The sequence below is a fragment of the Ranitomeya imitator genome, chromosome 4, assembly GCF_032444005.1.
Source record: "Ranitomeya imitator isolate aRanImi1 chromosome 4, aRanImi1.pri, whole genome shotgun sequence".
Lineage (NCBI taxonomy): Eukaryota > Metazoa > Chordata > Amphibia > Anura > Dendrobatidae > Ranitomeya > Ranitomeya imitator.
In genome coordinates, this window is record NC_091285.1 from 620,411,208 (window position 1) to 620,426,859 (window position 15,652).

Below are 15,652 nucleotides of genomic sequence, written 5' to 3' on the forward strand. Positions count from 1 at the left end.
CTGAGCTCCTGCACTAACAGCCAGAGACGGTCCTGGAACAGCCAGGGATGGAGCCAAGCATCACCCCTGGCTGACCCTCAAGATGCCCCATTCGCTCACGATCGCGTCATGTGCAAGGTTCTGAAGAAATATAGGGACCAATGACAGCGTCCCGGCATCTCTGATCGCTGTGATTGGACAGTAACTATTCAATCACAGCAATGTATCCTATAAAAGGAAACGGCAGCACAGCTTGTAGGAGATCAGAGCTGTGCTGCTGTTAGAAACTGTCAAATCAAGAATCCTCTTCATATCCCACTCCCATTGGCACCCCAGTCTCCCTGTAATTTTTTTGTGTATTATTTTTCCATGTCCTTTTTTTCTTTTTTTTGTCCGTCTTTCCATCCATCTGTTGTAATGTAGCTTTAGTTAGGGGACAGTTAGTTTAGAAATAGTTAGTGTGACGGATGAGGTAGACTCCATTTTGATTTATTAATTCAGACCCAATATATTGTCCAGAGTTCTCCCTCTGCTCATGGAACTGTGGTCCTCACCCATGATATACCGTATATACTCGAGTATAAGCTGAGGCCCCTAATTTTTCCACGGAAAACTTATTGACTCGAGTATAAGCCGGGTATGCATTGTTCCCTCATCCCTATCCTCGTATGCATGGCTCCCCATCCCTGTCCTTGTATGCATGGCTCCCTGTCCTTGTATGCATGGCTCCCCATCCCTGTCCTTGTATGCATGGCTCCCCATCCCTGTCCTTGTATGCATGGCTCCCCGTCCTGTCCTTGTATGCATGGCTCCCCTTCCTTGTATGCATGGCTCCCCATCCCTGTCCTTGTATGCGTGGCTCCCCATCCCTGTCCTTGTATGCATGGCTCCCTGTCCTTGTATGCATGGCTCCCTGTCCTTGTATGCATGGCTCCCCATCCCTGTCCTTGTATGCATGGCTCCCCGTCCTGTCCTTGTATGCATGGCTCCCCTTCCTTGTATGCATGGCTCCCCATCCCTGTCCTTGTATGCGTGGCTCCCCATCCCTGTCCTTGTATGCATGGCTCCCTGTCCTTGTATGCATGGCTCCCCATCCCCCATGGCTCCCCATCCCTGTCCTTGTATGCGTGGCTCCCCATCCCTGTCCTTGTATGCATGGCTCCCCGTCCTTTCCTTGTATGCATGGCTCCCTGTCCTTGTATGCATGGCTCCCCATCCCCATCTTTGTATGCATGGTTCCTATAAAAAAAAAAAAAAACACCTCCTGCTTACCTTTCCTGTGCACCCTCACTGCATCTCGTTCCGGCGCCAGCAGCTCTTCCAGCCAAGCGCTCACGTGTCCCTGCACATTAAGGTAATGAATTTTCACTCGAGGCCTATGGGAGTGGAGAGAGGTGAACATTCATTACCTTAATGAACAGGGCCACGTGATCGCTCAGCTGAAAGAGCTGCTGGTGCCGGAACGAGATGCAGGGAAGGTAAGTAGGATGTGTGCTGTAAGCCGGCGGCTGTAACTGTGAGCGCTATAAGAGAAATGAATATTCGCTGCCAGCGCATTGAATATTCATTTCATTTTAGCAGTGGGCACAGGCTACATGCAGCCGCTGGCCCCTGCCTCTGACCCACTGCTCCGCCGCTCCCCTTACCCCACCATCTTTCTGGGACAATGACTCATGTATAAGTCGAGGGGGGGGGGGGGCGTTTTCAGCATAAAAAAATGTGCTGAGAAACTGCTTATACACGAGTATAAATGGGAAGTACACAAATTCCCAAAAGAACAGGAACATGCCATATGGCCGGAGAATTAGAGGCCCCGTGTCAATTAATGCACGAGGAACAGAGCTGGGACCCCCTGCTGCCTTTTGTGCAGGGCTTTAAGCTATCAATGGAAGGCATAGATGGTTAGATAACAACACAGAGATGAATTATGAGAGTATCGTGCATCTCAGGGTTAAGTCTAATAGACCACCAGAATTTTTGGAGCCCTCTGCCCACACATCTGGATCTCATCGTTCTCTAGCTGTCCCAGATACTGAGCTATCTAGACTGGCTCTCCAGAACCACTTAGCCGACCCAAGTTTGGACTCTCCATACTGGTCCAGCCCCAACAAACCCATTGAGACGTCAGTCGTCGTGTTTGGACCTCCAATAGGAAGTTATGACCCATCCTAGATATTGGGAATTATTTCAGCTAGGAGGTTAAGGGAGGAGATTTCAGTTCGACCCAGAAGGGAGGAGACGAGGATTTGGAGGCAAATTACAGGCAGGGATTGTCTCCCTGTCAGAGACATGAGTCCATGAATAGTGACTGTTCACAGCAAGAGACTGTCCGGGAACTGTCAGTGGCACTCACCACTATTCCAATATAAAATCTTGCTACTCCAGCCAAATAACTCCCTGTAGGGATAAGAACAATGGCAAAGAGGAGTTGAGAATTAATGGAGATTTAGGGAGTTTTATCCCTTATAAAGAAACACATATCTATGCTTCCCCTGAAGTATTTCCAGATGAGGAGCAATCAGATTCAAAGGATCATAACTCCCAATACTTTTTTTTTTAACTCAAATATTTTTATTAAGTATAAGATTCCAATAAAACATTTGACATTAAGACATAAATTTTCATTTTTCCACACCCCTCCTCCCCTTTTAGACAGCTCACGCTCTTCTCTTAAAGGGAACCTGTCACCCCCAAAATCAAAGGTGAGCTAAGACCACCAGCATCAGGGGCTTATCTACAGAATTTTGTAATGCTGTAGATAAGCCCCCGATGTATCCTGAAAGATGAGAAAAAGAGGTTTGATTATACTCACCCAGGGGCGTTCCCGAAGCAGTCCGATGGGTGTCGCGGTCCGGGGGCTCCTATCTTCTTACGATGACATCCTCTTCTTGTCTTCAAGCTCCGGCGCAGGCGTACTTTTTCCGCCCTGTTGAGGGCAGAGCAAAGTACTGCAGTGCACAGGTGCTGGGCCTCTCTGACCTTTCCCGGCGCCTGTGCACTGCAGTACTTTGCTCTGCCCTCAACAGGACAGACAGAGTACGCCTGTGCCGGAGCTGCGGCATGAAGACAAGAAGAGGACGTGATCGTAAGAAGATGGGAGGACACCGACCACAGCGGGACCGCCCCTGGGTGAGTATGATCTAACCTCTTTTTCTTATCTTTCAGGTTACATCGGGGGCTTATCTACAGCATTACAGAATGCTGTAGATAAGCCCCTGATGCCGGTGGGCTTCGCTCAACTTCCATTTTGGGGGTGACAGGTTCCCTTTAACATGTCTTGTAACATTATATACATTGTCCATATGTAGTGACTTCCATTAAGAACATATAAACCATTATTATATAGGCGAACCCTCCTCGGGCCTTGCTTCCCTTAACCTCCCCCTAACCCAGTTCCAGCCAAGGCGTCCACAATTTATCACACAGGACCATCTTCCCTCTTTTCTGATACACTCCCTTTTCCAGGGTAATGACCTGCTTCACATATGTAATATATTCTCCCCTCGAGGGAGGCTCCTCTTTAATCCAATTTCTTGCTATGACCTTCCGGGCCATGTATAGTAGTCTAGCAATTGCTATTTTCAGCTTGTTATCCTCAACTATCTCTTCCACATACCCTAACATAGCCCCTTCTATCCGGCTTAAAAACCACCAACCAAAAAGTAGTCAATCTCGTACACGTCCATAACATATGAAACGTTCCAGCACTATCATTCCTACATCTAGGGCATTCCGAGTCAGACATCCGGGGATCTATACACTCTGTGTACAATATAAGGCTGGGAAAGTCTATATGGCTCATTTAGTGATAATTTCGGTATCCATTCTAGTACAGACTCCCACGTTTCATTCTCTAAGCAACCCAACTCTCTTTCCCATTTAGCCCTCGCACCAATCGGATATCCCAATAAGTGAGTATGGAGTAGATCCTTGTATAGAGATGAGATAACACCCCTCGTTGTCCCCACTCCACAGATGGTCCAATACTAAGTCACTTTGAATTTGCAAGCAATCCCCCTCATTCTGAGCCACAAGTACGGTGTTCACACCGTACACAAGCGCATGTCGTACTTGTGCATATTGGAACCCCCCAGATAACCTAAGACCATATTCCGACTGTAAGGCTATATTCACACTTAGCGGTTTTTACCACGGAACCGCCGCGATTTTGATGCTGCGGGTCCGCAGCAGTTTCCATAGCGTTTACAGTAACATGTAAACCCTATGGAAACCGCAAACCGCTGTGCACATGCTGCGGGAAAAACCGCGCGGGAACGCAGCGGTTTACAACCCACAGCATGTCACTTCTTTGTGCAGAATCGCTGCGATTCTGCACCCATAGGAATACATTGAACCGCTTACTTCCCGCATGGGGCACGTTGCGGGAAGTAAGCGGATAATGTGCGGGTGGTACCCGGGGTGGAGGAGAGGAGACTCTCCTCCAGGCCCTGGGAACCATATTTGGGGTTAAAAAATAAAAAATCTGGTTATACTCACCCTCTGATGTCCGGAGCTCCTGGGCGCTGCACGCGGCCGTCCGGTCAGAGTTGCTGTGCGACCAGGACCTGCGGTGACGTCGCGGTCACATGACCGTGACGTCACGAAGGGTCCTTCTCCCACAGCATCTTTGGAATCGGACCGCCGGGTGCAGCGCCCAGGAGATCCGGACATCAGAGGGTGAGTATAACCAATTTTTATTATTTTTAACATTACTATTGATGCTGCATATTGCTGCATATGCAGCATCAATAGTATAGGCGGAAACCCGCAGCGGAAACCGCGGAACAAACCGCGATAAATCTGCAGGGAGAACCGCAGTTGTTTTGCCCTGCAGATTTATCAAATCCGCTGCGGGAGAACACGCAGGGACCCGACGCAAGGTGTGAACATAGCCTAACTGGGAAAAAGGTTTCAACTCCCGCCGCTCTAAAATCTGACAGGCATACCGAATCCCCCTGGCTTGCCATTCTGGTATATATCCCATAGTCAAAAACTCCGGTAGATTATTATTAAACCACAGCAGAGAAAACCTGGTAAGACAAGTAACCCTGCGAATTTGTATAACTCTCCCCCATATTTTATATATCAGAAATAATGTGTACCGCCGGACTTCTTTTTGTCACCCTTTCTATCAAGAGTTGTACTACATTGGCAGACGACTCATGCTCCCAGCCTTTTAAATGCTGACATTGGGACGCTCAGAAATATATTTCTTAGGACGTTGAAGCGTCTCCAACCTGATTCGTGGGTGTTGCTTCCCCCATACCAGACTTCTAAATAAAGAGGTAATCAGGTTGAATTTCCCACGTGGTATCCAGATAGGTGAGTTATGGAGAACATACAGTATCTTAGGCATCAGAATCATCTTAATGAGATTAATTCGGCCTACAACAGATAAATGCAATTTAGACGAAAGGTACCGTCACACTCAGCGACGCTGCAGCGATACAGACAACGAGCCGATCGCTGGAGCATCGCTGTTTAGGTCGCTGTAGAGACGTCAAACACGGCAACTCCAGAACGATGCAGGAGCGATCCAGTGACGTAACGGCGATTCACTTATCGTTCTCGCTGGTTGTTAGCTCCATGTAAAACGTTGCTGGCATCGTTGCTTTTGATGTCAAACATGACGATACACGCCGACCTGACGACGAAATAAAGTTCTGGACTTCTAGCTCCGACCAGCGATGGCACAGCGGGATCCAGATCGCTGCTGCGTGTCAAACACAACGAGATCGCTATCCAGGACGCTGCAACGTCACGGATCGCTGTCGTTCTTGTTGCAAAGTTGCTGAGTGTGACGGTACCTTTAGCCCCTACCTTTGCCTTAAAAGTTCCCAACACCAGTGTCAGATTCTTGTGCAAATAATTTGTGATCGGCAAAGAGATTAGTATCCCCTTATATTTGAATTGATCTGCTATTTTAAGTCTACCCCTTCCGTGGAATCTCCCAGCTCATCCCCTGCATCATCCACCATGAGCAAAGTTGATTTATTCCAATTTATCTTAAGCACCAAATCCCTTGATGAGCCAAATTGCATTACTCAATGAAACATGTGAGTCACACAAGATCAGCAGTATGTCATCCCCGTAGAGCGCTATCTTTTCCTCTATCGATCCATATTTAACCCAGAGACCTCAGCGGACTGTCGAATTTTGGTGACCAACGACTCCACGGCTAAAGCAAATAAGAGGGGAGAGCGGACACCCCTGTCTCGTCTCTCTATGTAGCCTTATCGTATGAGAAAGCTCCCATTCACTCTCACTCTAGCTGATGGTTGCGCGTACAGTAACTGAACCCAAGACACAAATTGTGGGCCAAAGCATTGTAAAACCTGCCACAAGTACCCCATTCCACACTATTAAATGCCTTATGGGCATCTAAGGAAGCAACAACTTGATTCCCACCTTTATCAGCCCCAGTTGTAGATTTAAAAAAAAGCCTTCTAAGATTAACTGCCGTGGACCTGTCAGGCATAAAGCCAGACTGACCTCGATGAATTAACTTAGAAATAACACCCATTAATCGGGTCGCTAAAACCCCAGCCAGAAGTTTAATGTCCGTGGTGAGCAAAGAAATCGGGCGATACGATTCAGGCAGTCGTAGATCTTTATCTTCCTTCGGGTTTACAACTATTATGGCCTCCCTCATGGAGGCTGGGAGAATCCCCCTATTCTTTGCCTCCTCCAAGACTACTCGTAATCTGGGTAGCAACACTCCCTCCATCTCTTTATATTTTTCAGCTGGTAATCCATCTGCTCCTGGCACCTTACCTCTTGCCATAGCCTTTAAAGCGCGACTTAGTTCTTCGTCCGTGATAGGTCCCTCCAAACTTTCCCTATCCTCCTCACTTAACCTAGGTAAGACAATAACTTCTAAAAATGCCACGTCGCCCCCCGATGGGACCACACCAGAGGAGTACAGATCCGCGTAAAAGTCGGTAAAGACTCTTAAGATCTCAGAGGTCTCTGACACTTCATACGATTGTCAAGTTCCAGTGAATGGACGAATGATGTACCCTTCTGGGCAGAAGCCACCAATGAGAGCATATGCCCTAATACCTCCCCCTCTTGGTAAAAGGCTAGTCGTTGGAACTCTCTCTCCCTCCCTGCCCTCTCCAAAAGAATTTTATCCTTATTCTGGGCTTCTCTTAACCGTTTTCCAGCCTCAGGGGTACCCAGTGTGGCCAACTCATCTTCAGCAATTCTCAGCCTTTCCCTCGCGGCATTCTCCGCCTGCTTTGATCGCCGCTTACATCTCCTGATATCCCTGAACAGCAAACCTCTCAAATATGCCTTCATAGTCTCCCATATAGTGGGTATATCGGCACTGCCCTCGTTAATCTCAAAGAACTCCTCCACCTCCTGCTGTATGCCCTCCAAACTCACACTATGCAGCCAGTTAGGGTGAATTTTCCACTTTCCCCTATGCCGTGTTTGTGTCCCCATTGGCCGTAGCTCTACCTCTATCGGATTATGATCGGAGAATGCCCGTGGCAAGTACCTCACTTCTCCCACCATAGAGTCAAAAATATTGTTTCCGAGCGCCATATCTATTCTGGAAAAAGTATCATGAACCGGTGAGTAGCAAGAATATCCCCTCTCCCCATCATGTTGCACTCTCCACAAATCAGTCATACCAATCTCTCGAATATGTGTTCCAAACGCCATAGAATGGCTTTCCGACCTGTTCTGTATATTTTTGTTTCTATCCCAGAAATCATCACATATGTTATTGAGGTCTCCAATAATTAAAAGCAGCATCGAACCTCCCCGTCCAATCAATTCCAACACTTCTCTAAGTTTTTTGCTTGAATAAGGGGGGGAATGTACATCGCCACCACACACATCAAAACACCAAGCATTCTGCATTTCACTACCACATATTGTCCATCCACATCAATATACACCTTCACCTCCTCATAGCGCACACCTGTTGGGACCAATACCGATACTCCCCTTGAGCAGGGGTGTCAAACTGCATTCCTCGAGGGCCGCAAACAGGTCATGTTTTCAGGATTTCCCTGTATTGCACAGGTGATAATTTAATCACCTGCACAGAATGATTCCAGCACCTTGTGTAATGCAAAGGAAATCTTGAAAACACGCATGGTCTCAGGCCCTCGAGGCATGCAGTTTGACACTCCTGCCCTTGAGTACGTAGAGAAGGTAGAATAATACAGTTTTTGCAACCAGCGCCTACATAAGTCGTCCACCTTTTCACGAACCAAGTGTGTCTCTAGCAGACATATTAATGAGGCCCTTTGGTCTCGTGCGTATTGCAGCACCGCCACTCGTCTGGTCTGAGGCGCTAGGCCTCTAACGTTCCAGCTCAGTATTTTAATACGGTCCCCCATCATGTCGCGGAACAGTGATCCAGGAAATCCTTCTCTCCAACCTGAGCTATCTAACCCCTCCCCCCAAGATAAAGTATTTTCCTCTCATCGAGACTGGGGCTCCTGGGCCAATTTGAGACACTCTCACCTAAGTAACATCCTCCATCTGGCTCCCGCAACCCACAGAACCACAGCTCTTTACGTTAATCATTAACAGTACAAAACAAACAGTAAAGTAAAGAGATTCCAAAATCAACATTCGCAGAACACCCTGTTAGCATTCCCCACCTCCCCCCACATTTTACAGCACAACTCTAAACTGGCGCATTAATCAAACTTGGCCATACTCCACTCTTCCAAAAGTGAAAGAGACACAGGCAGTAAATGGGCACAAAAAGCAACCCAGTTCTCTTATTCCAAAATTTTTTGTAACAATAACATCTCACGCCTCCACTGAAATTCAGTCTCCTTCTGCCTGTAGTTTCTTGGCATTAATATCAATCCATTGGGTGGCGTCCCCAGGTGTCATGAAGAAATGGACTTTATTGAAGGCGACCACTCTCAGCCTCGCAGGGAAAAACATGGAGTATTGCACCCCCAGTTCTCTCAGTCACCTCTTGACGCCAGTAAATTGCATTCTCTGTTTCTGAACAGCAGCAGAGAAATCAGGGTAGATGGCAATCATCTGTACGCCGACAGTGAGATCCCCCATTTCTCTTGGCTTCCTAAGAACAATGTCTCTGTAGTTTAATATCTTAGCCAGCATGGTACGAGGATTGGCTCCAGGGGGACGGGGCTGCGGTGAAACTCTGTGGCCCTTTCCACAGCAAAGACCTTTGTCAAAACCTCAACAACCAACCTTCTTCTTTAACCAATTTTCAATAAACTCAGAAGGATTTCTCCCCTCTGTTTTTTCCAGCAGACCCACTATCCGAATGTTATTTCTTCTGGATCTGTTTTCTAGGTCCTCATTTTTTGCCGCCAATTCCAATATCTGCTGGACCAACTTTTTCTCTGCCTTTTGTAGTTGAACCACATGATCCTCCGCAGTACTCATCCTCTCCTCCACCTCTCCCATGCGTTTATCCATTTTCTGTATGGCAGCCTTTATCTGCATAATCTCCCCTTTCACCTCCTTCATCTGAAGGGTTAAATCATTAAGGGACTGATTACAAGAGGATAAGAGGATAAAAACGTCCTTTAGGGTCGGCTCCCCTCTCAGTTCCACTTCCTTCTCAGCCTCTCCTGCTGCAGCCATGTTACTTTCTTCCTCCCCCTTCTGTGCCCCCCACCCCCACCCCGCACTCCTTCATCAGTTTTCTCCTCCTCCTCTTCCTCTACTTCAGATCCCTCCTCAGTAAGCTCTTCTGCCTCTTCCCCACCATCCATGCGGGCCAACCTTTTTAGCTTTGCTGCAGCCTCCATACGCTTATGACAGGAGGCGTTTGCTTTTTCAGCGTCCTCTCTGGCCACGGCGCCATCTTGGATCCCGCCAGCCTCTCCTGCACCCTCGTCCCTCTGCCTCCTCCGTGTCATTGCGACCCTCTCCGGGTGTCTCCACAGCTCTCCTCCACTCCCAGGTACTTCAGCCCTCAGGTATGGCTCAATTTAGGGCAACCAGTGATGTCTACACAGGATAAATGCGCTTGAGGCCGCGGGAGCTCTTTCCTCAGCGTCCGCTCACATGGCCGTCCAGGACACGCCCAACTCCCAATTCTTTAGATAATGAAGGGAACTTGAAAAAGGCTGTCTTCCACTTGTCTGTCACATGCTGAATCTAATCAGGATACTGAGAATAACCATCCGGAGTTGAGTTCTCAAGAGTTCATTAACACAGAGGATTTAAATCTTCCAAGAGAAAAATGTGGAATCCACAATCTTACAAACCAAGGGCCTAAATTATACTATTAAATCGTTTTACCATAGAAGAAATGGCTTTGATTCCATTCAATCTGAATAACCCTTGGAAACATCAGATTCAAGCTCTGAAAACTCAGTAGGCATCCAAACACAAAATAATTATAACGAGTCTAATGGTCATTAGTCATTTCAGCTCATTAACCCCTTCATGACCTTGGGATTTTTCATTTTTCCGTGTTCGTTTTTCACTCCCCTCCTTCCCAGAGCCATAACTTTTTTATTTTTCCGTCAATTTGGCCATGTGAGGGCTTATTTTTTGCGGGACGAGTTGTACTTTTGAACGACATCATTGGTTTTAGCATGTCGTGTACTAGAAAACGGGAAAAAAATTCCAAGTGCGGTGAAATTGCAAAAAAAGTGCAGTCCCACACTTGTTTTTTGTTTGGCTTTTTTGCTAGTTTCACTAAATGCTAAAACTGACCTGCCATTATGATTCTCCAGGTCATTACGAGTTCATAGACACCTAACATCACTAGGTTATTTTTGACCTAAGTGGTGAAAAAAATTCCAAACTTTGCTTTAAAAAAAAAAGTTGCGCCATTTGCCGATACTCGTAGCGTCTCCATTTTTCATGATCTGGGGTCGGTTGATGGCTTATTTTTTGCGTGCCAAGATGACGTTCTTAATGATAGCATTTTGGTGCAGATACGTTCTTTTGATCGCCCGTTATTGCATTTTAATGCAATGTCGCGGTGACCAAAAAAACGTAATTCTGGCGTTTCAATTTTTTTCTCGCTACGCCGTTTAGCGATCAGGTTAATGCTTTTTTTTAATTGATCGGGCGATTATGAACGCGTTGATACCAAATATGTGTAGATTTGATTTTTTTTTTATTGATTTATTTTGATTGGGGCGAAAGGGGGAGGATTTAAACTTTTATATTTTTTTTTTATTTTTTTTTTCACTTTTTTTAACTTTTGTTTTTACTTTTGCCATGCTTCAATAGCCTCCATGGGAGGCTAGAAGCAGGCACAGCACGATCGCCTCTGCTACATAGCAGCGATCTGCTGTTCGCTGCTATGTAGCAGAAAATCAGGTGTGCTGTGAGCGCCGACCACAGGGTGGCGCTCACAGCTGCCGGCGATCAGTAACCATAGAGGTCTCAAGGACCTCTATGGTTACAATGTACAAGCATCGCCGACCTCCGATCATGTGACGGGGGTCGGCGATGCCGTCATTTCCGGCCGCCCGGCCGGATGCGGTAGTTAAATGCCGCTGTCTGCGTTTGACAGCAGCATTTAACTAGTTAATAGGTGCGGGCAGATCGCGATTCTGCCCGCGCCTATTACGGGCACATGTCAGCTGTTCAAAACAGCTGACATGTCCCGGCTTTGATGCGGGCTCACCGCCGGAGCCCGCATCAAAGCGGGGCTTCTGACCTCGGACGTACTATCCCGTCCGAGGTCAGAAAGGGGTTAATAATGATTTAATTGAGAACATACATTCTACCAACATACTTGTAACGGAAGAGTTTGAGGAGAACCGCACCTTATTAGTGTGTACCTGAATTAATTACCATCCACCAGCAGCACGGGTTTCCCACTTCCTTTCCCCACAGTTACACTCATCTATGTGACATTATCAGGTTTCGATAAGAGAAAATCAGAACAAATGACTACTTCCTAATTGTCTCTGACTCAGGGAGAACATTGCGCCTGACCCGATGACACTTCCTTTTTCACTAATCAAAAAGGAGCCCTTATTAAAATTGTAATCTTTATGAAATATAAATTATAGATTCAAACAATCTTATCAAAAACCGCCGAAGACACGGTCACACAACTAAGATCATAATACAAAAACCGCCGAAGACACAGTCACACAACTAAGATCATAATACAAAAACCACCGAAGACATAGTCACACAACTAAGATCATAATACAAAAACCGCCGAAGACACAGTCACACAACTAAGATGACAATACAAATATTGGCGATGCCACTGAATGACAGATGGATTTGCTGATCTTATTGCTGACCATGATTGATGGTGGCCACCAGGCAGGGCTTCTTTTGGATTTTTATACAGAAGGTTGTCAGGTTATGACCAAGAGATTTGCCCCATATGATTGTAAGCTACTACTACTACTACTGCTGCTGTGATTTTTCCATTGACTGTTCATGTTCCTATTTATTTTTCCTTTATGCCTTTTCTCATAGGAGATGCCGGCAAAGAACCTCAAAACAAGAAGCAGAGAAAAAGGCAGCATTCTGTGGAGACCATTGAGCAGAATCTGAACAACATTACCCGCTCTGCAACAGACAGAGTGGATCAGGTATGTATTTATGGTCACCTTGACAGAGTAAAGGGGACCTGTTATGTGCCCAACGCTATTGAGCTACAGATAAAGGGTTACTAGCTCTACAATGCTGTACGGCTGCTGAAATCTTGCAAACTGGGAGAAAATGAACTTTATTCCTCCCAGGAGCTGCCGGCTTTCAGTCATAGTTATGGGTGCACAGTCTGTACGGCTTCAGTCACTGCCCACTACACCGCATGTGAGGCAGCTCTAAGCACTCTCTCACATTTTGACTGAAAGCTCGCTCTGCAGCACATCTGTGCATAGTGAACCGTCGGTCAAAGTGCTGGGGCGTGCTTACAGCCGCCTCTGAAAATCTGTTGGTGATGACTGTAACCGCATCAGGCACGAACTCAATGATTTACAGTTGGAAGCTCCCTGATAATTTTTTCTTGGTTGCCGTGCTTTCAGTGTGATGGCCGTACAGCATTGTGACACTATTCAACCTTTATTTAGACCAGATTAGTACATGCTGCTATGTTTTTGCATGGCTCATCAGAATCATTGGGTTAGTGTGTGCCTGATGCACACATTGACGGCATTCTTGGTGAAAGTATGACAGTCTGAATGAGGCCTAAAATGTGGGTTTAAAAGAACATTTTTGTCCTTACACGCACAGTCACAAATAATTTATTGCTCTTTTGCTTATGAGCTTCTTTTGCTTTTACCTTCTGTAGATAAACATGAAGACAAATTGAGCGAAAATGTAGAGGAAATACTGGCGTATGTGTGGGCAACATGAGGAAACCTCTTGTAATATGCTGTCTTTCCTGCAGGTCGACCCCCTCTTTCAGAAGGCAGCCACCTCATTTGACGAGTGCAGTACTGTGGGGGTATTCCTCACGACCCTCCGCTGCTCCGATTACCGTAGTGAGCTGCGCTTTGATGATTATCTGATCCCGCTGTCCACTATTGAAGAGGAGACGCTTCCTGCCCCCGACTCTGTGGACACCGCCGAGCTGAAATGTAAGTCATCCGGAATGGGACCTTCAGCCAGGAGGAAGCAAAGGATCTGGGATCTAATTGGAAACCACTCAGAAAGTGTAAAATGTCATTTTTTTAATTTATTTTTTTTCCACTTCTCGCAGCTCTGTTGGTTGCTTGTGACGAAAAGCGGCCATTATGCCCATCGCTCTGTAAATTACGCCTGATGCAGCTGGATGGTGACCTGAAAGATGAGGTATAATACAGTCCTGTCTCTTTCCTGCGGAGACCAGCTCGTCTTTTTACCAGTGTTTGCTGCTTTAGTGTTTGGTCCCTGTTAGCACTGCCCAAAGTCAGACTGGATCTTCCCCCTCTTCCTTCGCCTCCCTTGATGTAACACTGCCATCTTCTGAGAAAGCTCGCGGAGACATCACTTCTGACCGAGTCGATCTGCTTCTTACAATATCAATGAAGGCTCTAGTTTTCAGGTGGCTTTAGAGACGTCCATTGCAGGCGGCACATTGCACACCCGTGGTCTAATTGGTGTCTGCTCCACTTTCTGTACACAAGGCCTATTACTATGTGCAATAACAATAGAAGGCCACAGACACCTCTCAATATAAGTAGCAGCTAATGCCGATTAACCCTCGCTCTTCTGTCCTGTGCATGTCACTCATACGCCTTATACTTGTGCAGTGGAATCCATGCTGGGACTTGTAATGCAATGTCTATAGATACAAATGATCCATATATAGTTTACACTAGTTATTAGATCTAAAGAACAAAGAAAGACGGAGTAGCTATAAACCACAGAGGAGGTTTATTTATTTAAGCATCATAAAAAAGTCATGTACTGTACATATATCACAAAAAGTCAGACAGGTAGCAAGGAGGCAAACCGTAAATATAGACTGGCTAATGCGCTCCAAGTGTGGATAAAGATCATAAAATATCTACTATCTAGATATGCCTGGATGATAGCTGCCAAGAAAGTGCTTGTGCATGAGCATAAAGTGCCAAGGACAAATCACGTGTCTATTTAGATCCTGTATATACTGTACCTGCGCAATTATCACTGAATGATCTCTAATAGGTCACAAAAAAATGCAGGCAGCTACTTACCCATGTCAAAGTGAATTGGAGTGCCCCACTTAACCCCGACGCGCGTTTCGCCACGGTGGATATTTTATGCTATTCATCCACACTTGGTGCTCATTACCCTGTCTATATTTACGGTTTCCTCCCTTGTTGTTTTGGCTTGTTCCTCCTTGCTACCTGTCTGATGTTTTTGTGATATATGTACATGATGTTTTTATGATGTTTAAATAAATTTTGCTTGCTTTTATACTCCTCTGTGGTTTATGGCTACTCCGTCTTTCTTTGTTCTTGTGCTATTTGGAGTACTCCACACTTGCACTCTTTGTTTGATTATGGGGGAACCACACTTTATGTGAGTTAGACTAATGATGTGGTTTTTGAATATTCAGTTCATACTAGTTATTAGATCTTGCCTCAGACATTTACAACATTTTATTTGCTCATCATCCTCCTTATGAAGAATAATTGTAGTCACATACTTGTTTCCTTTACTTTGCAGGCCGCATCTACTTTAACCGACAAGTACAAGGAAAGTAACCATGCCTTTGACATCAATGCTGAGGTGGAGGACGATGGTCCTGAGATGGATGATTTTGATGCGGATATGTGTGATGGGAATGAAGTAGTAGACCTTGGACAGTTCCCAGAACACCGTGAAGCTTGTAGATCAGAGAGAAAAGGGTACAGTTCTTCTTCTTGTCCTGACACATTTTTGCTGATTAGCTCCCTCCATGGACATTGTACAAAAATGAGGCTTGTTTTTAAGAGGACAGGTCACCTGGATGATTCCCTTCTCACATAGGCTGATAGCCATCATATACGTGAGTTCCTATGTACCCTAACAGGCAGTGGCTCACACTTTGAATGGCCATTCATCTGGATGACAGTTTCCTTGACGAAGTTAGTGCCTTTCCCTGCTGTCATAGCCACTGGCAGCAATTCTTGCTCGTGTACTGTGCTGGCTTATCTTGCCTGCAGCATGTGCGCCTTTTTCTTAGTTTTCACAACGCGCCACTGCGAATTTAAACTCCTATTGTACTAGTAGAAACAAAGGGTGCAATACATATGGGGCAGAGCTAGCTATTGCGAACCTA

The 15,652-nt window shown here is 46.1% G+C and overlaps 1 protein-coding gene across 1 annotated transcript in view; it reads left to right on the forward strand.

Annotated features, from left to right (window-relative positions):
- The window catches only part of NCAPH (non-SMC condensin I complex subunit H), an 82,829-nt gene that overhangs the window by 44,657 nt on the left and 22,520 nt on the right, over positions 1-15,652 (forward strand). The window contains exons 6-9 of the mRNA XM_069766618.1: positions 12,397-12,512; positions 13,313-13,502; positions 13,625-13,716; positions 15,058-15,239. Of these exons, the coding sequence (XP_069622719.1) occupies positions 12,397-12,512; positions 13,313-13,502; positions 13,625-13,716; positions 15,058-15,239 (580 nt within the window). The remainder of the gene's footprint in view (positions 1-12,396; positions 12,513-13,312; positions 13,503-13,624; positions 13,717-15,057; positions 15,240-15,652) is intronic.